The 27,855-nt window shown below is 40.2% G+C and overlaps 1 protein-coding gene across 1 annotated transcript; it reads left to right on the top strand.

Moving 5' to 3' along the window:
- Positions 1-4,034: 4,034 nt before the first annotated feature.
- LOC127617252 (neuronal acetylcholine receptor subunit alpha-9-II) lies at positions 4,035-19,623 on the top strand. The gene is made up of 7 exons (XM_052089195.1): positions 4,035-4,095; positions 7,554-7,699; positions 7,955-8,109; positions 16,465-16,645; positions 16,768-17,119; positions 19,010-19,251; positions 19,342-19,623. Exons 1-7 carry the CDS (start codon positions 4,035-4,037, stop codon positions 19,621-19,623), a joined length of 1,419 nt encoding a protein of 472 aa, XP_051945155.1.
- The last annotated feature ends 8,232 nt before the right edge of the window (positions 19,624-27,855 follow it).

The raw sequence follows: 27,855 nt of genomic DNA, 5'->3' as shown, positions 1-27,855 counted from the left end.
CGATTTAACATTTGTTATTGAATTAACTGCACGATTGACCAGTGAATTTTAACATCAGCATTTACACATTTAGACATTTGCTGTATGAAATACCATAAACATTGCATTTTTAAGATACTGTGTCATGTTAAAATTAGAAGAAACTTTGAAAATCCTGTCTCAAGATTCCTGTATTCTGTTGCACTTCTTCAGTGAGCAGTTCTCATTCTGTAGCTGTCCTGCTTGTGAGGTTTGTTGAGGCGCCACCTATTGGTGTGGCTTGTAAAAACACACGTACTTCAAGCTTGAATTGCTTGAATGCTAGGAATGTCTGTTTTATTACGGAATTTACATATGCGCCAGGGGGCATAATTAATTGGTTATTTTTTATATAATTAATCGCACTAAATGAACGCATTAAATTGACAGCCCTAACGTATGTATACACATATTAGTGCTTTCAGTCCATTCAAACGTTGTCGTGATTATTTGCATAATTTTAGTTGTTAATCGTGATTAATCTCAGATTTTGAAAGTGCTGATATTTGAGACTATATATACTTTTTATGCTGTCATAATGCTTTATTAACATTTTCCAAACAAAGCCTTCAACGGTATTAAGATAGAAATGCACTAAAATAGCACCAATTAAGTAGCATTAAATGTTTCCTTAAGTCTAATTGTGAGGTTGAATAATTGAAAGAATTATTCTACGTAGATTGAGTATTCATTGCAATGGACATTAATTCTTGTAAACTCTCATCCTCCAAAATATTTCTCTGCCGGCAGACTGTGGCTTGAACACCAGCGTCAAGCGGCACTTTGAACTCCACCTGAAAAGCACTTGCAGACAAAATGTCTCATTCTGCGTTTTAATGATAAAGTAGTGATAGTTAATTGCAATTAAGAAACATTAATGCATGAACATTTTTTAAATATTTGCATGCATAAACATGTTTATTTTGGTATCTTTAATACATACAGTGCATTTAGAAAGTATTCAGACCCCTTAATTTTTTTTCAATGTGTTATTGTCCTGTTGGAAGGTGAACCTTTGGCACAGTCTGAGGTCCTGAGTGCTCTGGACCAGGTTTTCATTAAGGAAATCTCTGTATTTTTCTGCATTGACCAGTCCCTGCCGCTGAAAAACCCCCAACAGCATGATGCGTCCACCACCATGCTTCACCGTTGGGATGGTATTGTGCAGGTGATGAGCGGTGCCTGGTTTCCTCCAGACATGACGCTTGCCATTCAGGCCAAAGAGTTCAATATTTGTTTCATCAGACCAGAGTATCTTGTTTCTCACAGTCTGAGAGTCTTTAGGTGCTTTATTATGTGTCTTGCACTGAGGAGAGGCGTCCGTCTGGCCACTCTGCCATAAATAACAAATCGGTGGAGTGTTGCAGTGATGGTCGTCCTTCTGGAAGTTTCTCCCATCTCCACACATGATCTCTGGAGTTCAACCAGAGTGACCATCGGGTTCTTGGTCACCTCTCTTACCAAAGCCCTTGTCCCCCGATTGCTCAGTTTGGCCAGGCGGCCCGCCCTAGGAGGAGTCCTGGTTGTTCCCAACTTCTTCCATTTGAGTATTATGGAGGCCACTGTGCTCTTGGGAACATTCAATGTAACCAAAATGTTTTGTAGCCTTCCCCAGATCCTCGACACTATCCTGTCTCTGATCTCTGCAGGCAGTTTTGACCTCATGGCTTAGTTTTTGCTCTTATATGCATTTACAGCTGTAAAACCTTATACAGACAGGCGTGTCCCTTTCCAAATCATGTCCAATCAATTTAATGTTGAAACCCATTAAAACAGCAATATTTGATCCCAGTGCCATTAAAGCATCACATCATGAATTCTGTGATGTTATGCTTTCATTCCGGAGCTCTGGCTTCAAAATTAAATGTTTTTATATTTTCCTCCAGATGGTGCCATTTTCCTCATGTTTAGCCTATGGAGCAAATATAAGCTTTTCCCCTATTCTCTGTTTGCTGTATTATAGAGCACTGCAGGACAACTGAATAAATGATGCAGATAAAAGAGTGTGTGTGTGTGTGTGTGTGTGTGTGTGTGTGTGTGTGTGTGTGTGAATAAAGTTATTGATTTATTTTTAAATTTTTCGATGTGCACTTACATTTATATTTATTTACATTTATGCATTTGGCAGATGCTTTTATCCAAAGCAACTTACAGTGCTCTTATTACAGTGACAATCCCCCTGGAGCAACCTGGAGTTAAGTGCCTTGCTCAAGGACACAATGGTGGTGGCTGTGGGGATTGAACCGACAACCTTCTGCTTACCAGCTCAGTGCTTTAGCCCACTACGCCACCACCACTCCACTTGGTCAAAATGGAGTGATCAGCTCCCTTTCTGCAGCCTAGCAGAGCAATAACGTTCCCTTTTTTTTAGGGAGTCCACCAAATGCACACTATATGGCTCAGAGATACCCCAACAAACAGGTCAACATAAGTTTGTCAAAAAATTGACCTTACCTGTTTGTGAGGTATCCCGGACGAGCCCCCAAATTGTTAGGAATAAAACTTGGATCTCGTTGTAGCTTAGCAACCAACAGTTCTACCATCAAGAATTCCTCGGTCCCTTTCAGTGCATACCCAGGTAAGTGTGGTCTGGAGTCCGCACATCTGAAAACTTCATGAAGGGAGGAGAAAGAACGACAACACACAGTTGCTTCTATTCAATCTACTCAAAGTTTATTACAGCAAGCATAATATTTATACCTTTCATAGAACAAAGAACAACCAACAGCCAATAGTATAGTGACAGCAAGACTTGCGAGACAGCCAAGGACAAGAAATGTTGACCAGAATAGCACGGGAACGGTAATCATATGAGGTCAAGCAGTCCTAGATATGTGTTATGTCCGACTGAGATATTTAGCTCAAGGAAAGGAGTATGTGCTCATTGGAGCACAAAACATTCCAAAAGAGGATAAGACAAGAGAAACTAACAGCATCTATGAAGGTCAAGGACTCTTCGTGCGTGTGGTGTGATTCTGTGATTCGCACACATACATACAGAGTTAGATGTCAAACTAAAGACAGCGTGTACAATTTATATTTCTCACAGGCTTTATACTGGCATTTAAAATACTGAAAATTAATTAATATTTGTTTTTTTATGATCAGTACTAAGTCAGTGAAAGTGGAAACTCATATTAATATATAATATTTTTATGGCAGTTTTTGACACGGACATTTTTGTCCTCTCAATTTGCTCTGCTTTCTTTACTCTAGTGAAAGGCCCAATTTTATAATTTCTTTCCTTTATAATTACTTAATTTTCAAACTCATCTGGTTATTTTTTTTAATTAGTCTTGTAATCCATATGTACTGTGAGATGTTTTTGTGACAATCTATAAAGTTGGAATTACAATAAATTAAAGTTGTAATGCACTTTTGTTTCAGGTATACTTTTGAAAAAGTCTCATTAGCAAGACAAGTAGCAAGACATCCTAAGATCTTATGTGATTATTTGTTTACTCCATGGCTTAAATGGTCTGTATAGGTGACCTCATCTGTCCTCTGGTTCCGTTTTGTCGTGTTTCAGTTGGCTAGATGCGTATCTGTGCTGCGTTCCGTGATCATTGTGAATGAATGAGTGCTGAAAGAGGGGATTAACTCCATCACCCGATCATATAGCCTAACCACATCTCACACCTGCTTGAAGATAGATGTATACATCATTAAACATCACGGCCAAGACAAATGAGGCAGATTGCGTTTCACTTCCATGTTCGTCCGGGCCATAATAATGATAAAGGTCCCATTTCCATATCCATCCCCACATAATCTCTGTTACCTGTCTGCGCGCATGATTGACAGCTGAATAGCCGCACACTGTGCATCTGGTTACCCGGAGCGCAATGTGACACCCGGGGCTCCTGTGTCCAGCGCGGTTCACTTCAGATCCTGTGCGTAACGGGCCAGAACGGAGCAGCACGGCCTGTTACGTGTGGGATTATCAGAAATTTCCTGCGTGAGGGTGAATGATCTTTATATTTGTCCTGTCTGGGTGAATGTTTCTGCTGAGGGCGATGGAGAGGACACGGTGCCTGATGGAGATACTGGTGTTCTCTGCGTTGTTGCTGGTTGAAGGTGAGACTTTAGAGTACCGAGCATGCTCTAGACCAGAGATGCCCAAACTAGGGCCCGCGGGCCTTTGATTTGGCCCACCATACCGTCCGGGGAGAGGGGGGAGATGGGAGGGGAGGGGGTGATACCTTCGACACAGATCGTCATTTCTAATTTGACATAACATTTTTGTTTGTTTTATTGTTGAACTACAACAGAGTAAACTGAAATTAAATGTTTAAATTAAATGTAAATGAATTAGATTTTTTCCTGTAAATGCGCAATTCAAGGTGCAGCACCGCGTGCTTTGCGACACTTGACGTCAATTAACGTCAACAAATTAAACGCAATAATGGAGAAATCAAGGCAGTGGCACACAGACAAGAGACATTTTAAAAAAGTTTGGCAAGATGGGTTTTTATTCACGGAAGTCAAATCAAAGGCAGTATGTCTAGTTTGCAAACAGTCTGTTGCTGTTTTAAAAGAGTACAATATCCGTCGTCAGCACACGGGCCAGTTATCAGATTTCCGCTCTAATTGCAAAAAGTGGAAGAGCCTTTGCTACTGGAGAGTTCGTCAAGGAATGTCTTGCAGTGGCTGCAGAAGCAGTTTGTCCTTCTCAGGTACGAATGTTCTCACAAATTAGCCTGTCAAGAAATACTGTTACCCGACGCATAGAGGACATGGCTCAAGACATCAACAATATCTTGTTTTTGTCTGTAAGTCAGCTACAGCCCAATCTTGAAAAATAAGGACCAGCTTCATATCTCTCATTAGGTCACTGACATTGCAACCACATGGTTTTATTATTGCTTGTGTATTTGGCATTGAACTGTATTGTACATTGAACACTTGGGGATTGTTGGTTTTATTGTAATAAGTTCATTAAAATGCAAACCTTTACAAATAAAACTGCATTAGTTAATCAGATTAAAGTTTTTTTATATTTATTTTAAATATTATGAAATAAATAAACCCATAGCAACTTTAATGTAATACAGTTTGATTTATGATGCAAAATTTACTTTTGGCCCACGGCCCTCAATCAAGTTTGATTTATGGACCTTCATAGGAAAAAGTTTGGGCACCCCTGCTCTAGACACATTGGAAAGACTAGTTTATAAATGAATATTAATTGCATGATGGTCTAGGCTGGTTTATGCTGGATTGGTAATGGTCTAGTTGCTGGACAAATGTGTTAATACAGCAGCAGGTACTTTTTGGTTTTTCTGATCGACTAGGTGGTCTTGTGGATTTCAGAAGGCCAGTTCTCTATGCTTAAACAGCCTGATGGAGACAAAGACTCCAGCATTACAAAACACAACATCTGCTGGTCTTTATTCAGAAGGATGCTATTAAATATCATGCTACAAATTTAAGCCAAGAACTTTGAAAGGATTCTTAGCCAATAGTTTTTCTTTCAGAGTATTCCATTTGATAGCATATTGTTTACTGATCAATGACTTTTAAGCCCCGTCTGTTACACGTATGGTTATTTAGACATATTAGACATTATTTATGTATCATATTGTGGCAGGGTGGAGGGCGGGGCAGGGTCATCATTATACACACCTGGTCCCTTATCATGCTAATTAAGCCTCCGAGAGGGATAAAGGCTGACTGCGGACGGTGGTGCAACAGAGAGAGATCGTTTACGGTCAGCTGACCATCATGTGTGTGTTTGTGCCTTTTTCATTAAACTATTATTTATATTGTCAAGCCGGTTCTCGCCTCCAACTTGCCCGTCTAAATCCCTTTACACTGGTGCCGAAGACCCGGGAAGGAGGAGGGATACGCCGAAGTAGAATTTTCGCTACTACCGTCCACCCCAACGGAGCAGCCCCTCGCTGACCGCGAGGGGAGAAGGGGCTCCTAACCGACTGCCTGGAGTCCCCTACCAGCCGCTGAAACGCGGTGGGGTCTGAGACCGCCGACCGTGAGCGTGGAGGGGCTCGCTGCCGACCGCTTGGAGCGGGAGAACCGCTGCCAGGGGCGCGAGAGACCCCTTCTGTTTCCCGAGAAGTGGCAGGGCGTTCCGTCTGCCAGGGGCGCGGCTGTCATCCGTTAGAGGGTGGAGGAGTGGCCGAGGACCAAGCTACGGCATATCAGAGAACTGGAGAGTAAGTGATTTTTTTTAGACGGGGATGACCTGCCGGCAGACAGGGCGAAAGGCACGCCCCTCCCCGGGGAAAGGGGGGGTGTACGTCATGCCGGGGGCTTCCGGCCTGAGAGAACGAGGGAGGAATGTGGCAGGGTGGAGGGCGGGGCCGGGTTGTGATTATACACACCAGTCCCTTATCAGGCTAATCAAGCCTCCGAGAGGGATAAAGGCCGATGGCAGACGGTGGTGCGACGAGAGAGAGATCGTTTACGGGCAGCTGACCATCATGTGTGTGTTTGTGTCTTTTTGTTTAAGTTTCTCATTAAAGTATTATTTATATTGCCAAGCGGGTTCTCGCCCATCTATATCCCTTTACACATATTTTCCTATTTTGAGAGAATGAATTAACAGCAGAATTTCACCTGCTGTTTGCGTCAGAGTTCTGTTTTTTGCAAAAATGAAATTGGAAAAAGTAGGTTGACTTTTCTTCAGCTGAAATCGGTCTGTGCTTACCGAAATGTGAAACACCGCCCCCAGTGACCAAAGCCGTAAGTGTTGTTGAGCGTATGGCCATCCGTAATCTCCATTTTCTGGGTGAAATGTCCACAGAGGGGCGCCAAAAGCGAGCTGTGAAGCGAGATGTTTTTTCAGCCACACAGACTAAAGTACGGTGAAGCGGAATGCATGTTTTATAAACCGAACCCTTTTGAATCTTTTGATTCATGCTCGTCACTGATTATCCAAACGTGATTACATCACGGTTTCAACAAGTGATCTTAACCCGGGTCTCCCACGCTTATGACGCAACACACTTCCGGTCACACAACAGGCGAAGGTAAATCCACTTGAGTCGATGCAAAAATGTCTGGTTGGCCCTTGTTGGTAAGTCGGCATAATGTGGCCAATCCGAGGGTATCGGAACCATCGGAAACAACATGCCGACTTCCCGTGTGATAATGTAGCAAAATGGCCATCTGCCTACTCATTATCCCACTTACTACAAGACAAATTGCCAAATAAATGAATAAATGCACATAAAACATTGATCTGAGTTGAGATAATTTTACTAGCTTACTTGCAGAGATCACAGAGTGATATGAGAAGTAGGAAAGCTGAATCGCAATACCCGGATGACCGGTCTAGTTTGGAATATCACTTTATCCCCGGATGTGCGGTTGTTACTCAGAAATGTCAGACCACTAGATGGCGCCATTGTCCAATCAGAATTGAGTATGCAAGGTGTAAATTGTGAATTGCAGCAGTTTGGTGATATTGTAAAATTATAATGGCTGAAGTTTAGATAAAACGTATACATGAACATGCTATTTCCATGTGTGTAGCCTCTATGTTTGTGTGCTTCTGTGTATATTTTTGTCTGCAGTGGTTCAGTGTGCTCAGGGTGAATTTGCACAGAAACTCCTGAATGACCTAATGGAGAATTATTCCACTGCTCTGCGGCCGGTGGACGACACTGACGAAACACTAAACGTCACGCTGCAGATCACACTGTCTCAAATCAAAGACATGGTGAGTGTGTGTGTGTGTGTGTGTGTGTGTGTGTGTGTGTGTGTGTGTGTGTGTGTGTGTGTGTTTGTGTGTGTGTGTGTGTGTTTTACACTGAGTGAGTGGCAGGTGAACTGCCATTACAGCACACATGTCCTCCATCCATCCCATAAGTCTCTCTCTTGTCAGCATGTAATATTAACATCAATCTGAGTGTCTCGACTCAACAGACCTTCAGTAACACCAAATTAGGTAACTGTACTAACATTATGTGTGTAGGATGAGAGAAATCAGGTGTTAATCGCATATCTGTGGATCAGACAGACGTGGCATGATGCCTATCTGAAATGGAATAAAGAGGATTATGATGGTCTGGAGGTGATCCGGATTCCCAGCAGCCTTGTGTGGAGACCAGACCTGGTGCTGTATAACAAGTATGCCCGTACGTTTATACACTCATGCCACATGCATGCCTGTCTACATTTTTATAGTAACACAGAAACTAGTCCAGTTGTTCAAAATGTGTCTCTCATCTTTACAAATATGAGAGTTGCAGTAAGAAGTTATGCATCTTTTGCGCAACTTTTGCATTGCTTTCGCACATCTTTTGCACATCTTTTGCATATCTTCTGCAGATCTTCTGCACATCTTTCGCACATCTTTTGCATTTCTTTTGCACATCTTATGCGCATCTTTTGCGCATCTTTTGCGCATCTTTTGCACATCTTTTGCACATCTTTTGCATATCTTCTGCACATCTTTTGCGCATCTTTTGCACATCTTTTGCACATCTTCTGCACATCTTCTACACATCTTTCGCACATCTTTCGCATTTCTTTTGCGCATCTTCTGTGCATCTTCTGTGCATCTTCTGCTCATCTTTCGCACATCTTTCGCGCATCTTTTGCGCATCTTTTGCACATCTTTTGCACATCTTCTGCGCATCTTCTGCACATCTTTTGCACATCTTTTGCGTATCTTTTGCGCATCTTTTGCATTTCTTTTGCATATCTTTTGCGCATCTTTTGCGCATCTTTTGCGCATCTTTTGCGCATCTTTTGCGCATCTTTTGCGCATCTTCTGCGCGTCTTCTGCACATCTTCTGCACATCTGTTGCACATCTTTCGCACACCTTTTGCATATCTTTTGTGCATTTTTTGTGTATCTTTTGCACATCTTTTGCATATCTTTTGTGCATTCTTTCGTATTTTTTGCGTATCTTTTGCATATCTTTTGTGCATCTTTTGTGCATTTTTTGCGTATCTTTTGCATATCTTTTGTGCATTTTTTTCGTATCTTTTGCACATCTTTTGCATATATTTTCCATATCTTTTGCACATCTTTTGCATATCTTTTGTGCATCTTTTGCATATATTTTCCATATCTTTTGCACATCTTTTGCATATCTTTTGTGCATCTTTTGCGTATCTTTTGCACATCATTAGTGTATCTTTTGCACATCATTAGTGTATCTTTTGCACATCTTTTGCACATCTTTTGCGCATCTTTTGCGCATCTTTTGCATTTTTTGCACATCTATTGCAGATCTTTTGCGCATCTTTTGCGCATCTTTTGCATATATTTTGCACATCTTTTGCATATATTTTCCATATCTTTTGCACATCTTTTGTGCATCTTTTGCATTTTTTTGCACATCTATTGCAGATCCTTTGCATATCTTTTGCGCATCTTTTGCGCATCTTTTGCATATATTTTGCGCATCTTTTGCATATATTTTGCACATCTTTTGCATATATTTTCCATATCTTTTGCACATCTTTTGTGCATCTTTTGCATTTTTTTGCACATCTATTGCAGATCCTTTGCATATCTTTTGCGCATCTTTTGCACATCTTTTGCATATATTTTCCATATCTTTTGCACATCTTTTGTGCATCTTTTGCATTTTTTTGCACATCTATTGCAGATCCTTTGCATATCTTTTGCACATCTTTTGCATATCTTTTGCATATATTTTGCACATCTTTTGCACATCTTTTGCTCATCTTTTGCGCATCTTTTGCATATCTTTTGTGCATCTTTTGCATATCTTTTGTGCATTTTTTGCGCATTTTTTGCGCATTTTTTGCGTATCTTTTGCACATCTTTTGCACATCTTTTGCATATCTTTTCCATATCTTTTGCACATCTTTTGCATATCTTTTGCACATCTTTTGCATATCTTTTGCACATCTTTTGCATATATTTTCCATATCTTTTGCACATCTTTTGCATATCTTTTGCACATCTTTTGCTCATCTTTTGCACATCTTTTGCGCATCTTTTGTGCATCTTTTGCACATCTTTTGCACATCTTTTGCGTATCTTTTGCGTATCTTTTGCATATCTTTTGCACATCTTTTGCATATATTTTCCATATCTTTTGCATATCTTTTGCATATATTTTCCATATCTTTTGCGCATCTTTTGCGCATCTTTTGCATCTTTTGTGCATCTTTTGCATTTTTTGCACATCTATTGCAGATCCTTTGCATATCTTTTGCGCATCTTTTGCACATCTTTTGCATATATTTTCCATATCTTTTGCACATCTTTTGCATATATTTTGCACATCTTTTGCATATATTTTGCACATCTTTTGCATATCTTTTGTGCATCTTTTGCATATCTTTTGCACATCTTTTGCATATATTTTCCATATCTTTTGCACATCTTTTGCATATCTTTTGTGCATCTTTTGCATATCTTTTGCACATCATTAGTGTATCTTTTGCACATCTTTTGCATATCTTTTGCGCATCTTTTGCATATCTTTTGTGCATCTTTTGCATTTTTTGCACATCTATTGCAGATCCTATGTGCATCTTTTGCGCATCTTTTGCGCATCTTTTGCGCATCTTTTGCGCATCTTTTGCATATATTTTCCATATCTTTTGCACATCTTTTGTGCATCTTTTGCATTTTTTTGCACATCTATTGCAGATATTTTGCATATCTTTTGCACATCTTTTGCACATCTTTTGCTCATCTTTTGCACATCTTTTGCGCATCTTTTGCGCATCTTTTGCATATCTTTTGCGCATCTTTTGCGCATCTTTTGCATATCTTTTGCATATCTTTTGTGCATCTTTTGCATATCTTTTGTGCATTTTTTGCGTATCTTTTGCGCATCTTTTGCTCATCTTTTGCACATCATTAGTGTATCTTTTGCATATCTTTTGCACATCTTTTGCATATCTTTTGTGCATCTTTTGCATTTTTTGCACATCTATTGCAGATCCTTTGCATATCTTTTGCGCATCTTTTGCACATCTTTTGCTTATATTTTCCATATCTTTTGCACATCTTTTGCATATATTTTGCACATCTTTTGCATATATTTTCCATATCTTTTGCATATCTTTTGCACATCTTTTGCATATCTTTTGTGCATCTTTTGCATTTTTTGCACATCTATTGCAGATCCTTTGCATATCTTTTGCGCATCTTTTGCACATCTTTTGCATATCTTTTGCACATCTTTTGTGCATCTTTTGCATTTTTTTGCACATCTATTTCAGATCCTTTGCACATCTTTTGCATATCTTTTCCATATATTTTGCACATCTTTTGCATATATATTCCATATATTTTGCACATCTTTTGCATATTTTTTCACATCTTTTGCATATATTTTCCATATCTTTTGCACATCTTTTGCATATATTTTGCACATATTTTCCATATCTTTTGCATATCTTTTGTGCATCTTTTGCGTATCTTTTGCACATCATTAGTGTATCTTTTGCACATCTTTTGCATATCTTTTGCATATCTTTTGCATATCTTTTGCATATCTTTTGTGCATCTTTTGCATATCTTTTGTGCATCTTTTGCATTTTTTGCACATCTGTTGCAGATCCTATGTGCATCTTTTGCATATCTTTTGCGCATCTTTTGCGCATCTTTTGTGCATCTTTTGCATTTTTTTGCACATCTATTTCAGATCCTTTGCATATCTTTTGCGCATCTTTTGCACATCTTTTGCATATCTTTTCCATATATTTTGCACATCTTTTGCATATATATTCCATATATTTTGCACATCTTTTGCATATTTTTTCACATCTTTTGCACATCTTTTGCACATCTTTTGCTCATCTTTTGTGCATCTTTTGCGCATTTTTTGCATATATTTTGCACATATTTTCCATATCTTTTGCACATCTTTTGCATATCTTTTGCATATCATTAGTGTATCTTTTGCATATCTTTTGCATATCTTTTGCATATCTTTTGCACATCTTTTGCACATCTTTTGCTCATCTTTTGCACATCTTTTGCGCATCTTTTGCGCATCTTTTGCACATCTTTTGCACATCTTTTGCGTATCTTTTGCGTATCTTTTGCATATCTTTTGCACATCTTTTGCATATATTTTCCATATCTTTTGCACATCTTTTGCATATATTTTCCATATCTTTTGCACATCTTTTGCATATCTTTTGCGCATCTTTTGCGCATCTTTTGCATCTTTTGTGCATCTTTTGCATTTTTTGCACATCTATTGCAGATCCTTTGCATATCTTTTGCGCATCTTTTGCACATCTTTTGCATATATTTTCCATATCTTTTGCACATCTTTTGCATATATTTTGCACATCTTTTGCATATATTTTCCATATCTTTTGCACATCTTTTGTGCATCTTTTGCATATCTTTTGCACATCTTTTGCATATATTTTCCATATCTTTTGCACATCTTTTGCATATCTTTTGTGCATCTTTTGCATATCTTTTGCACATCATTAGTGTATCTTTTGCACATCTTTTGCATATCTTTTGCGCATCTTTTGCATATCTTTTGTGCATCTTTTGCATTTTTTGCACATCTATTGCAGATCCTATGTGCATCTTTTGCGCATCTTTTGCGCATCTTTTGCGCATCTTTTGCATATCTTTTGCATATCTTTTGCATATATTTTGCACATCTTTTGCATATATTTTCCATATCTTTTGCACATCTTTTGTGCATCTTTTGCATTTTTTTGCACATCTATTGCAGATCATTTTGCATATCTTTTGCACATCTTTTGCACATCTTTTGCACATCTTTTGCACATCTTTTGCGCATCTTTTGCGCATCTTTTGCATATCTTTTGCGCATCTTTTGCGCATCTTTTGCATATCTTTTGTGCATCTTTTGCATATCTTTTGTGCATTTTTTGCGTATCTTTTGCGCATCTTTTGCTCATCTTTTGCACATCATTAGTGTATCTTTTGCATATCTTTTGCACATCTTTTGCATATCTTTTGTGCATCTTTTGCATTTTTTGCACATCTATTGCAGATCCTTTGCATATCTTTTGCGCATCTTTTGCACATCTTTTGCTTATATTTTCCATATCTTTTGCACATCTTTTGCATATATTTTGCACATCTTTTGCATATATTTTCCATATCTTTTGCATATCTTTTGCACATCTTTTGCATATCTTTTGTGCATCTTTTGCATTTTTTGCACATCTATTGCAGATCCTTTGCTATTCATCTTTTGCATGCATATCTTTTGCACATCTTTTGCATATATCTTTTGCACATCTTTTGTGCATCTTTTGCATTTTTTTGCACATCTATTTCAGATCCTTTGCACATCTTTTGCATATCTTTTCCATATATTTTGCACATCTTTTGCATATATATTCCATATATTTTGCACATCTTTTGCATATTTTTTCACATCTTTTGCATATATTTTCCATATCTTTTGCACATCTTTTGCACATCTTTTGCACATCTTTTGCGCATCTTTTGCGCATCTTTTGCGCATCTTTTGCATATATTTTGCACATATTTTCCATATCTTTTGCATATCTTTTGTGCATCTTTTGCGTATCTTTTGCACATCATTAGTGTATATTTTGCACATCTTTTGCACATCTTTTGCATATCTTTTGCATATCTTTTGCACATCTTTTGCATATCTTTTGTGCATCTTTTGCGCATCTTTTGTGCATCTTTTGCATTTTTTGCACATCTATTGCAGATCCTATGTGCATCTTTTGCGCATCTTTTGCGCATCTTTTGCATTTTTTTGCACATCTATTTCAGATCCTTTGCATATCTTTTGCGCATCTTTTGCACATCTTTTGCATATCTTTTCCATATATTTTGCACATCTTTTGCATATATATTCCATATATTTTGCACATCTTTTGCACATCTTTTGCACATCTTTTGCTCATCTTTTGCGCATCTTTTGTGCATCTTTTGCGCATCTTTTGCATATATTTTGCACATATTTTCCATATCTTTTGCACATCTTTTGCACATCTTTTGCACATCTTTTGCACATCTTTTGCACATCTTTTGCATATCTTTTGTGCATCTTTTGCATCTTTTGTGCATCTTTTGCATTTTTTGCACATCTATTTCAGATCCTTTGCATATCTTTTGCGCATCTTTTGCACATCTTTTGCATATATATTCCATATATTTTGCACATCTTTTGCATATTTTTTCACATCTTTTGCACATCTTTTGCACATCTTTTGCTCATCTTTTGCGCATCTTTTGCGCATCTTTTGCATATATTTTGCACATATTTTCCATATCTTTTGCACATCTTTTGCATATCATTAGTGTATCTTTTGCATATCTTTTGCACATCTTTTGCACATCTTTTGTGCATCTTTTGCATCTTTTGTGCATCTTTTGCATTTTTTGCACATCTATTGCAGATCCTTTGCATATCTTTTGCGCATCTTTTGCACATCTTTTGCACATCTTTTGCATATATTTTCCATATCTTTGCACATCTTTTGCATATATTTTGCACATCTTTTGCATATATTTTCCATATCTTTTGCACATCTTTTGTGCATCTTTTGCATATCTTTTGCACATCTTTTGCATATCTTTTGCACATCTTTTGCATATCTTTTGTGCATCTTTTGCGTATCTTTTGCACATCATTAGTGTATCTTTTGCACATCTTTTGCACATCTTTTGCACATATTTTGCACATCTTTTGCGCATCTTTTGCATATCTTTTGTGCATCTTTTGCATTTTTTGCACATCTATTGCAGATCCTATGTGCATCTTTTGCGCATCTTTTGCGCATCTTTTGCATATATTTTGCATATATTTTCCATATCTTTTGCACATCTTTTGCATATATTTTGCACATCTTTTGCATATATTTTGCACATCTTTTGCATATATTTTCCATATCTTTTGCACATCTTTTGTGCATCTTTTGCATTTTTTTGCACATCTATTGCAGATCTTTTGCATATCTTTTGCACATCTTTTGCACATCTTTTGCTCATCTTTTGCACATCTTTTGCACATCTTTTGCATATCTTTTGCATATCTTTTGTGCATCTTTTGCATATCTTTTGTGCATCTTTTGCGTATCTTTTGCACATCTTTTGCATATCTTTTGTGCATCTTTTGCATATCTTTTGTGCATCTTTTGCATATCTTTTGCATATCTTTTGTGCATCTTTTGCGCATCTTTTGCACATCTTTTGCTCATCTTTTGCTCATCTTTTGTGCATCTTTTGTGCATCTTTTGCACATCTTTTGCATATATTTTGCACATATTTTGCATATATTTTCCATATCTTTTGCATATATTTTGCACATCTTTTGCATATATTTTCCATATCTTTTGCACATCTTTTGCATATCTTTTGAACATCTTTTGCTCAACTTTTGCGCATCTTTTGCGCGTCTTTTGCATATCTTTTGCGCATCTTTTGCATATCTTTTGTGCATCTTTTGCATATCTTTTGTGCATCTTTTGTGCATTTTTTGCGTATCTTTTGCACATCTTTTGCATATCTTTTGTGCATCTTTTGCGTATCTTTTGCACATCATTAGTGTATCTTTTGCATATCTTTTGCATATCTTTTGTGCATCTTTTGCATTTTTTGCACATCTATTGCAGATCCTTTGCATATCTTTTGCGCATCTTTTGCACATCTTTTGCATATATTTTCCATATCTTTTGCACATCTTTTGCACATCTTTTGCACATCTTTTGTGCATCTTTTGCATATCTTTTCCATATCTTTTGCGCATCTTTTGCACATCTATTTCAGATCCTTTGCATATATTTTGCACATCTTTTGCACATCTTTTGCATATCTTTTCCATATCTTTTGCGCATCTTTTGCACATCTTTTGCGCATCTTTTGCATATATTTTGCACATCTTTTGCACATCTTTTCCATATCTTTTGCGTGTCTCAATATGCAGAGACATCTATACTTTAAGAAAGCCATTATTCAGTACATTTTCTTTAAAAATGGAAACAATGTCTCTGTGGCACTATACAAATTCCTCTTTGTTTTACGCTGCCCGACACAATAGCATGAGTTGGGGGTCGGACTTTCTGTTTGTTTGACCAATGTGTGAGTTTGGGGGCGGGGCTTTCTGTTTGTGTAGGGTTAGGTTAGGGCTTTCGTATTCAGAAAGCTTTTTGAAACAGACTGTTCTCACAGTGAAATCGGAAACAAGTGGTTGAATTTCCTTTCGGTAAAATCGGTCTGCAGCACGATGGCTAAAACCTGTGCCAAGTCAAATATGTTGATCACTGATCATGTGAACACGATTACTTCCTAATTTCAATGTGGGAACAGAACCCAGGTCTCCCATGCTGCAGTGCACTTCCAGTCGTGCCGCAAGGGAAGGTCATGTTGTTTGAAATTCCTTTAGGGGGTGCACAAATGACACACTTCAGCTTTAAATATTAATAGACACATAGACAAATAGATAAATAGATTCATAGACACAAATGACACTTTTTGAACAGTGTGAATGCATGTGTGTGTGTGTACAGAGCGGACGATGATTTCTCCGGGCCAGTGGACACTAACGTTGTGTTGCGGTATAACGGTGAGATCACATGGGACGCTCCGGCGATCACTAAGAGCTCATGTGTGGTGGATGTCTCTTACTTTCCATTCGACAGTCAGCAGTGTAACCTCACCTTCGGCTCATGGACCTACAACGGTAACCAGGTACACACACACAAATCTGAGACTACTAAGCCCCACCCACTTTAAGGTACCACCCATTTCATGCTAATTGCCGTTCTACCACATATTCTCTTTCCATAACCCCTCCCCTTTGTTTCCTTCAGGTGGACATCATCCTGGGGATGGACAGCGGTGATCTATCAGACTTTGTGGAGAACGTGGAGTGGGAATGTCACGGAATGCCGGCCACTAAAAATGTGATCATGTACGGCTGCTGCTCGGATCCGTATCCCGACATCACCTACACGGTCCTGCTGCAGAGACGGAGCTCATTCTACATCTTTAACTTGCTGCTGCCGTGTTTCCTCATTTCATTCCTCGCGCCGCTGGGCTTCTACCTGCCCGCTGACTCGGGCGAGAAGGTGTCGCTGGGCGTGACGGTTCTCCTGGCGCTGACCGTGTTTCAGCTGATGGTAGCGGAGAGTATGCCACCCTCTGAGAGCGTTCCACTGATCGGTAACGTCACGTCTTTCACTCCAGAGGTTTTTTTGTCTTAAACAGCTCTTGGCTACCATAAAGCTATATGAAATAATAAAAAAAAAGACACATGAAATAATAGTTAGAAAAGTTGTTTTTGGTTTTTTGCCAGAAAAAGAATACAAAAATAAAATACAAAAATAAATAATAAATTAAAAAAAACATAATATGAGAAGTAGATCTTGATATATTCCACAAAGAGTGTGTGTGAGTCTATGTGTGTGTGTGAGTCTATGTGTGTGTGAGTCTATGTGTGTGTGAGTCTATGTGTGTGTGAGTGTGTGTGTGTGTGAGTGTGTGTGTGTGTGTGTGAGTCTGTGTGTGTGTGTGTGTGTGTGTGAGCATGTTTGAGTGTGAGCGTGTGTGTGAGTCTGTGTGTGTGTGTGTGTGAGTCTGTGTGTGTGTGTGTGTGTGTGAGCATGTTTGAGTGTGAGCGTGTGTGTGAGTCTGTGTGTGTGTGTGAGTCTGTGTGTGTGTGTGTGTGTGTGTGTGTGTGTGTGTGTGTGTGTGTGTGTGTGTGTGTGTGTGTGTGTGAGCATGTTTGAGTGTGAGCGTGTGTGTGTGTGTGTGTGTAGTGTATGAGTAAGTGTGTAGTGTGTGTGTGCTTGTGTGTGTGTGAGTGTGTGTGTTTGTGTAGAGTGTGTGTGTGCATGTGTAGTGTGTGTGTGTGTGTGTGTGAGAGTTTGTGTAGTGTGTGTTTGTGTGTGTGTGTGTGTGTGTGTGTGAGTGTAGTGTGTGTGTGAGAGTGTTGTGTGTGTGTGTGTGTGTGTGTGTGAGTCTGTGTGTGTGTGTGTGTGTGTGTGTGTGTGTGTGTGTGAGCATGTTTGAGTGTGAGCGTGTGTGTGAGTCTGTGTGTGTGTGTCTCTGTGTGTGTGTGTGTGTGTGTGTGTAGTGTATGAGTAAGTGTGTAGTGTGTGTGTGCTTGTGTGTGTGTGAGTGTGTGTGTTTGTGTAGAGTGTGTGTGTGCATGTGTAGTGTGTGTGTGTGTGTGTGAGAGTTTGTGTAGTGTGTGTGAGTGTGTGTTTGTGTGTGTGTGTGTGTGTGTGTGAGTGTAGTGTGTGTGTGAGAGTGTTGTGTGTGTGTGTGTGTGTGTGTGTGTGTGTGTGTGTGAGTCTGTGTGTGAGTGTGTGTGTGTGTGTCTGTATGAGTGTGTGAGTGTGTGAGTGTGTGTGTGAGTGTGTGTGTGTGTGTGTGTGTGTGTGTGTTTGTGAGTGTGTGTGTGTGTGTGTGTGTGTGTGTGTGTGTGTGTGTGTCTGTGAGTGTGAGTGTGAGTGTGTGTGTGTGTGTGTGTGTGAGTGTGTGTGAGTGTGTGTGAGTGTGTGTGTGTGTGTGTGTGTGTGTGTGAGTGTGTGTGAGTCCACATACATGCTCATATAAAAGATTGTGATGTTCCTGATCACTTCATATTTCTGTATTTTGTTTTCTAACTCATTCATTTCCAATGGCCGTCATTTTTAACCTGGAACACAAAAAGTGCATTAAAGTGAATTAAAACCAATAAAATGTAAAGGAAATGGTTACTTTTTTTGTTTTTAGATTCCATATTTGAAGAAAGTCAAGCAATTTTATTCATAAACTTTACAGCCTGCAATTTACAGCGCAAGTACACGAGTTTACTGCGTACATTTTTGTAACAATAGAGTACCTATAAATGACTTAAATGTAGGTATAAGGGAACAATATGCAAAGTTTGGGGAATAAAGGGGTAACGACCTGGAAAATTACTAATCATTTCTATTGTAAGTATTTCATATCTAAAGTTTAACTATTGTAAATTAACTTGCATTCCTTTAATGAGATAAACCCCCTGTGACAACTAGCCCCATTCTTTCTATAGCGACTACAGAACTCTCTGTCTCTCTTCATCAGGTAAGTACTACATAGCGACGATGACCATGATCACAGCATCGACTGCCCTGACCATCTTCATCATGAACATTCATTTCTGTGGAGCCGAGGCCAAACCGGTCCCCCACTGGGCCAAAGTCCTGATCATCGACTACATGTCCAAGATCTTCTTCGTCAATGAGGTCGGGGAGAGCTGCGCCTCACCGCTTGGACAGACGGGCGAGTCCGAGCCCTTCCACAGTCCAAAACAGAAACCGACTTCCGTCTCTGGGAAGCAGAACCTTCATTCAGCTCCAGTCTCTCAAATGTCCCAAAAGTTGGAGGGATATGATTGGAACGGCTGTCCGAAGAAGGCGCCGCCACCCTGTTGCCCTGATGAGGACAAATCCGCTGCTTTCAACATGACATTTGACAAATGTCTTTACTGTGGATACAGTATTAGAACTCTCCGGTGCGACCCGAAGCTTGTCGGGAACGTTGAATATATCGCAAACTGCTTTCGGGAGCAAAGAGCGACCTGCCTGAAAGTGGCGGAGTGGAAGAAGGTCGCCAAGGTGATGGACAGATTTTTCATGTGGATATTTTTCATCATGGTCTTCCTCATGAGCATACTCACCATCGGCAAAGCACCGTGACTACAGTCTGTGTGTCTGATTATAGTTTTAAGGTTTCATGTTAAACAACATATTCACTTTGTGTGCAATTGATGTCTTAAAGAACAGCTCAAACTACATCAGATCTCGTTCTGTTGTCTTCATCATCTCTCATTCACCCATTCACATGCCAATGATGGCAGAGCTGTCATGCTAGGCGCTAGCCTCCATTGGGAGCAACTTGGGGTTCAATGTCTTGCCCAAGGACACTTTGGCATGTGGAGACATGTGGGCCGGGAATCAAACCGCTAAACCTGCCATTAGTGGCCGACCCGCTCTACCGCCAGAGCCATAGCCGCCCCAACTTCATGTACTGTTTTGTACTGAATCATCAAGGGTGTAAATTAGCTAAATATATGGTGTCCCTTCAACACTTTACAATAAACTTTTTATGTAACAACATTTAATTTGTCTTGCAGTTTTCATTTGTGCTCAGGGGTGGACTGGCCAAAGGGATAACTAGGACTTTCCCCTGTGGGCCAGCCGTGAAACAGGGGCCGAACGATGTCGAAAGTGTGGCGATAAGCTGAAACGGGCTATCACATTATGCCGAACGGGCTGCGACTGGCTGAAGAGGGCCACGATATGCAGAAAAGGACCACGACAACCTCACAGCGAGAATGATTTTTCTTTTACCAAAGCAAGCATGAAATACATATTATGCAGTAAATGTGCGCTCTCCAAGCATTTAGTCAAGTTACAGCACTCGTCCTCTAGAGGTCGCTGGACGGCACAGAAAACACAATCCTCCATTAAGCCGCATTCAAATATTATGAGGATATTTTGTCTTATTGGAGACATTTAAATGCTAAAAATGTACAACCTTTTAAATCCATTAATTCAAAGAACTGTTACCCGACATACAACTGGCACTTCGCCCCCTCGAACTCTAAGAAATAATGACATAATAATCCTTAGCCAGTCATCACAAATGCCTGTGATTGGTCCATGCCGACCAGTGTTGAGAAATGTAACACACCACACAGCCGCTCCGTCCACATCAGCAGCGGTCTGGACGTACATTTACACTTGAAAAATGACATTAAGAAATTTTAACGGATATTTCATTGAGAATACACACCGAAGAGCCAAAATAGGAGAATAATCATGTAATATGCACGATAGAGCACAACGGTCTGATATTTATTCGCGTAAAGGGTCATCACATGACTCGCGTCAGCGCTGCAGAATACATTGAAGTCTATGAAGCGAGTGATATTTATACGCATAAAGGGTCATCACATGACTCGCGTCAGCGCTGCAGAACACATTGAAGTCTATGAAGCGAGTGATATTTATACGAGTAAAGGGTCATCACATGACTCGCGTCAGTGCTGCAGAACACATTGAAGTCTATGAAGCGAGTGATATTTATACGAGTAAAGGGTCATCACATGACTTGCGTCAGTGCTGCAGAACACATTGAAGTCTATGAAGCGAGTGATATTTATACGAGTAAAGGGTCATCACATGACTCGCGTCAGTGCTGCAGAACACATTGAAGTCTATGAAGCGAGTGATATTTATCACGAGTAAAGGGTCATCACATGACTCGCGTCAGTGCTGCAGAACACATTGAAGTCTATGAAGCGAGTGATATTTATACGAGTAAAGGGTCATCACATGACTCGCGTCAGTGCTGCAGAACACATTGAAGTCTATGAAGCGAGTGATATTTATACTGAGTAAAGGGTCATCACATGACTCAGCGTCAGTGCTGCAGAACACATTGAAGTCTATGAAGCGAGTGATGTTTATACGAGTAAAGGGTCATCACATGACTCAGCGTCAGCTCTGCAGAATACATTGAAGTATATGAAGCGAGTGATATTTATACTGAGTAAAGGGTCATCACATGACTCGGCGTCAGTGCTGCAGAATACATTGAAGTCTATGAAGCGAGTGATATTTATACGAGTAAAGGGTCATCACATGACTCGCGTCAGCGCTGCAGAATACACTGAAGTCTATGAAGCGAGTGATATTTATACGAGTAAAGGGTCATCACATGACTCGCGTCAGCGCTGCAGAATACACTGAAGTCTATGAAGCGAGTGATATTTATACGAGTAAAGGGTCATCACATGACTCGCGTCAGCGCTGCAGAACACACTGAAGTATATGAAGCGAGTGATATTTATACGAGTAAAGGGTCATCACATGACTCGCGTCAGCGCTGCAGAACACACTGAAGTATATGAAGCGAGTGATATTTATACGAGTAAAGGGTCATCACATGACTCGCGTCAGCGCTGCAGAACACACTGAAGTATATGAAGCGAGTGATGTTTATACGAGTAAAGGGTCATCACATGACTCGCGTCAGTGCTGCAGAACACATTGAAGTCTATGAAGTGAGTGATATTTATACGTGTAAAGGGTCATCACATGACTCGCGTCAGCGCTGCAGAATACACTGAAGTCTATGAAGTGAGTGATATTTATACGAGTAAAGGGTCATCACATGACTTGTGTCAGTGCTGCAGAATACACTGAAGTCTATGAAGTGAGTGATATTTATACGTGTAAATGGTCATCACATGACTTGCGTCAGTGCTGCAGAACACATTGAAGTCTATGAAGTGAGTGATATTTATACGTGTAAAGGGTCATCACATGACTCGCGTCAGCGCTGCAGAATACACTGAAGTCTATGAAGTGAGTGATATTTATCATCAGTAAAGGGTCATCACATGACTTGTGTCAGTGCTGCAGAATACACTGAAGTCTATGAAGTGAGTGATATTTATACGTGTAAATGGTCATCACATGACTTGCGTCAGTGCTGCAGAACACATTGAAGTCTATGAAGTGAGTGATATTTATACGTGTAAAGGGTCATCACATGACTCGCGTCAGCGCTGCAGAACACATTGAAGTCTATGAAGTGAGTGATATTTATACGTGTAAAGGGTCATCACATGACTCGCGTCAGCGCTGCAGAACACATTGAAGTCTATGAAGTGAGTGATATTTATACGTGTAAAGGGTCATCACATGACTCGTGTCAGCACTGCAGAACACATTGAAGTCTATGAAGTGAGTGATATTTATACGTGTAAAGGGTCATCACATGACTCGCGTCAGAGCTGCAGAATACATTGAAGTCTATGAAGCGAGTGATATTTATACGTGTAAAGGGTCATCACATGACTCGCGTCAGAGCTGCAGAATACATTGAAGTCTATGAAGTGAGTGATATTTATACGAGTAAAGGCTCATCACATGACTCGCGTCAGTGCTGCAGAATACATTGAAGTCTATGAAGTGAGTGATATTTATACGCATAAAGGGTCATCACATGACCCGGATCGGGTTTACCTGCACACTGCCACGATCTTCAGCATGCCTGCCACCAGGGATGGATCGTTTCGGCGATTAGTGTACCAACTCGCCTTCAACGCGATCAAATGTATGTGTATACGAATCATGCTAAATGTTCATTGAGATACAATATCAGAAGGATCAGCTGTATTTTTTAGCTTTTGCTAAAAATATTTTAACAGGATTTTTTTTCATAAATCTAATAAGTGTTGTATTTACATTTAGATTAGGTTTGTATCATCAATTGTATTTTTATTACATTTTTGTAATACTGTTTGCATTGTTTAGCACATCTATGCTCAGATTCAGAGAAAGTGTAAAGGGTCGATTTTATTATGCACATTTCTCTCAGTTTCTGTGTTGGTGTCGTTTTGGCTTTGTAGCGACCTGTGTGGGATCTTCATCAGCACTCATTAGGTAGAACGCTAGATGATCACAGCGTAAAGACATGATCACAGATGTCTCGCTAATGTCTCTGTGTGTTTACAAACACACACCTTAATTACAGAGACGATAATGACATGCAGCTGCTTGTAGTGGAGCTGAATTTTCAGTTGTAGTATTTTGATAGTTATTAGGCTGGTCAAAATGACATTTTTAATAGTTGTAATTCAATTGTTGATATCAGTAATGTATGGAAGGCCAAATTATCTTTTAATGTTCCTAGCATTACCTATCTATAAGGATGAGGCGAGGAAAGGAGGAGGCGGGAACCGGCTTAATAATATAAACAGCATTTAATTAAATAAAAAGACAAACACACACGGGACAGCTGCCCGTAAAGGCTCTCTCTTTCTCTCTCTCGCACCACCATCCACAGTCGGCCTTTATCCCTCTCTGAGGATTGATTAGCCTGATAAAGTGCCGGGTGTGTAAAATCAAGATCCTCCCGTGGAGCCCCCAGCATGATATACACCCCCCCCTCCCCCTTTCCCTGGGGGAGGACGTGTCTTTTGCCCTGTCTGCCGGCAGGTCAACCCTGTCTTCCTGAATCTGGGAGTGGACGGGGGTGGGAAACAATAATGAAAAATAGGGGGTACTCCCTGAAACAATGCAGTAACACCCCCCCACACACCCCCGCCCCCCCAAACACACATTTATAAAAGAGGGAAAAGGCCAACGCAGAGCGGCAGTGGGAGAGAGAGAGAAAAAACACTTACACGCCGGTTCTCTGATACACCATAGTCTGGTCCAAGGCCACTGGTCCACCCTCTAATGGACGACAGCCTCACCTCCCCGGGCAGATCGGAGGCAGTCCTCCAACCCCTTCTCGGGGAACAGAAGGGGTCTCCCCTGCCCCTGGTAGCGGTTCTCCCGCTCCAGGCGGTCGGCAGTGAGCCCCTCCCTGTTTCAGCGTCTGGTAGGGGTCTCCTCCGCCCCTGGCAGCAGCCCTGACCACTCCAGGTGGTCGGTTAGGAGCCCTTTCTCCCCTCGCGGTCGGCTTCTCCGTCACCCCAAAGATGGCCACGGCTGCTCCGTTGGGGTGGATGGTAGCAGCGAGAACTCCACTACAGCGTATCCCTCCTCCTTCCCGGGTTTTCAGCCACAGTGTAAAGGTTTTAATGGCAAGGAGGAGGCGAGAACCGGCTCAACAATATAAACAAAATGTAATAAAATACAAAGACACACACACAAACACATACCGGGCAGCTGCCCGTAAACGCTCTCTCTCTCTTGCACCACCGTCCGTTGTCGGCCTTTATCCCGCTCGGAGGCTTGATTAAACCTTCTTACTAGTATAAAATCCATTGTAGAGCTCTCTTATTGGAATATTCAATGGCGGTATCTAAACGCTGGCTCTCTTTCTCTCTCTCGCACCACCGTCCACAGTCAGCCTTTATCCATCTCTGAGCATTGATTAGCCTGATAAGGTGCCAGGTGTGTAAAATCACAATCCTCCCTCATTCTATCAGGCCGGGGAGCCCCCAGCATGATACACCTCCCCCCCCCCATATATACGCTAGTAATAGTCACGCTTCACTTTGCAAACACCACTACATATTCATACTGTCTTTACTCTGCACTGGAGAGAACCAAGCTCCAAAATCAATATACTCAAACGTGTCTCACATACACACTAGTTCTTTCACTTCACATACACAAACACACTTTGGCTATATTCACACATCAAAGACAAAAGATCTCAAATCCGTTTTTTGGGGTTGGTCATATAATAAATGTGGGCAATGTGTGTAGAAGCTGCGTGTATCCTGAACTGAGTGTTGTTTAAAATAAAGTCAAACTGAATTGAATCAAGTCAGAAACAAGTCCAATTTTTTTCTGCATATAAAATCAACCCAGATCAGAATTGAAAATCAGTTTCATACTCGATTTACTGAACCAGATCCTGTGATTTATCAGACCTACTGAATCAAACCACATTTGTTTCTGTAAATCTGGTTTGGATCTATAAATCTGGTTTGGATCTATAAATCTGGTTTGGTTCAGTAAATCTGGTTTGGTTCAGTAAATCTGGTTTGGTTCTGTAGATCTGGTTTGGTTCTGTAAATCTGGTTTGGTTCAGTAAATCTGGTTTGGATCTATAAATCTGGTTTGGTCAGTAAATCTGGTTTGGTTCAGTAAATCTGTTTTGGTTCTGTAAATCTGGATTGGGTCAGTAAATCTGGTTTGGTTCAGTAAATCTGGTTTGGTCAGTAAATCTGGTTTGGCTCTGTAGATCTGGTTTGGTCAGTAAATCTGGTTTGGGTCAGTAAATCTGGTTTGGTTCTGTAAATCTGGTTTGGTTCAATAAATCTGGTTTGGTCAGTAAATCTGGTTTGGTTCTGTAGATCTGGTTTGGTCAGTAAATCTGGTTTGGTTCAGTAAATCTGGTTTGGTCAGTAAATCTGGTTTGGTCAGTAAATCTGGTTTGGTTCTGTAGATCTGGTTTGGTCAGTAAATCTGGTTTGGTCAGTAAATCTGGTTTGGTTCTGTAGATCTGGTTTGGTTCTGTAAATCTGGTTTGGTTCAGTAAATCTGGTTTGGTTCTGTAGATCTGGTTTGGTCAGTAAATCTGGTTTGGTTCTGTAGATCTGGTTTGGTTCAGTAAATCTGGTTTGGTTCTGTAGATCTGGTTTGGTTCTGTAGATCTGGTTTGGTCAGTAAATCTGGTTTGGTCAGTAAATCTGGTTTGGTTCTGCAGATCTGGTTTGGTCAGTAAATCTGGTTTGGTTCTGTAAATCTGGTTTGGTTCAGTAAATCTGGTTTGGTCAGTAAATCTGGTTTGGTCCTGTAGATCTGGTTTGGTCAGTAAATCTGGTTTGGTCAGTAAATCTGGTTTGGTTCTGTAGATCTGGTTTGGTTCTGTAAATCTGGTTTGGTCAGTAAATCTGGTTTGGTTCAGTAAATCTGGTTTGGTCAGTAAATCTGGTTTGGTTCTGTAGATCTGGTTTGGTCAGTAAATCTGGTTTGGTTCTGTACATCTGGTTTGGTTCAGTAAATCTGGTTTGGTCAGTAAATCTGGTTTGGTTCTGTAGATCTGGTTTGGTCAGTAAATCTGGTTTGGTCAGTAAATCTGGTTTGGTTCTGTAGATCTGGTTTGGTCAGTAAATCTGGTTTGGTTCTGTAGATCTGGTTTGGTCAGTAAATCTGGTTTGGTTCTGTAAATCTGGTTTGGTTCAGTAAATCTGGTTTGGTCAGTAAATCTGGTTTGGTTCTGTAAATCTGGTTTGGTTCTGTAGATCTGGTTTGGTCAGTAAATCTGGTTTGGTTCTGTAGATCTGGTTTGGTTCTGTAGATCTGGTTTGGTCAGTAAATCTGGTTTGGTTCTGTAGATCTGGTTTGGTCAGTAAATCTGGTTTGGTTCTGTAAATCTGGTTTGGTTCTGTAGATCTGGTTTGGTCAGTAAATCTGGTTTGGTTCTGTAAATCTGGTTTGGTTCTGTAGATCTGGTTTGGTCAGTAAATCTGGTTTGGTCAGTAAATCTGGTTTGGTTCTGTAGATCTGGTTTGGTTCTGTAAATCTGGTTTGGTTCAGTAAATCTGGTTTGGTTCTGTAGATCTGGTTTGGTCAGTAAATCTGGTTTGGTTCTGTAGATCTGGTTTGGTTCAGTAAATCTGGTTTGGTTCTGTAGATCTGGTTTGGTTCTGTAGATCTGGTTTGGTCAGTAAATCTGGTTTGGTTCTGTAGATCTGGTTTGGTCAGTAAATCTGGTTTGGTTCTGCAGATCTGGTTTGGTCAGTAAATCTGGTTTGGTTCTGTAAATCTGGTTTGGTTCAGTAAATCTGGTTTGGTCAGTAAATCTGGTTTGGTCCTGTAGATCTGGTTTGGTCAGTAAATCTGGTTTGGTCAGTAAATCTGGTTTGGTTCTGTAGATCTGGTTTGGTTCTGTAAATCTGGTTTGGTCAGTAAATCTGGTTTGGTTCAGTAAATCTGGTTTGGTCAGTAAATCTGGTTTGGTTCTGTAGATCTGGTTTGGTCAGTAAATCTGGTTTGGTTCTGTACATCTGGTTTGGTTCAGTAAATCTGGTTTGGTCAGTAAATCTGGTTTGGTTCTGTAGATCTGGTTTGGTCAGTAAATCTGGTTTGGTCAGTAAATCTGGTTTGGTTCTGTAGATCTGGTTTGGTCAGTAAATCTGGTTTGGTTCTGTAGATCTGGTTTGGTCAGTAAATCTGGTTTGGTTCTGTAAATCTGGTTTGGTTCAGTAAATCTGGTTTGGTCAGTAAATCTGGTTTGGTTCTGTAAATCTGGTTTGGTTCTGTAGATCTGGTTTGGTCAGTAAATCTGGTTTGGTTCTGTAGATCTGGTTTGGTTCTGTAGATCTGGTTTGGTCAGTAAATCTGGTTTGGTTCTGTAGATCTGGTTTGGTCAGTAAATCTGGTTTGGTTCTGTAAATCTGGTTTGGTTCTGTAGATCTGGTTTGGTCAGTAAATCTGGTTTGGTCCATAAAT

The sequence above is a fragment of the Xyrauchen texanus genome, chromosome 23 (genome assembly GCF_025860055.1).
Source record: "Xyrauchen texanus isolate HMW12.3.18 chromosome 23, RBS_HiC_50CHRs, whole genome shotgun sequence".
Lineage (NCBI taxonomy): Eukaryota > Metazoa > Chordata > Actinopteri > Cypriniformes > Catostomidae > Xyrauchen > Xyrauchen texanus.
This window is presented reverse-complemented; position numbering and strand designations above follow the sequence as displayed.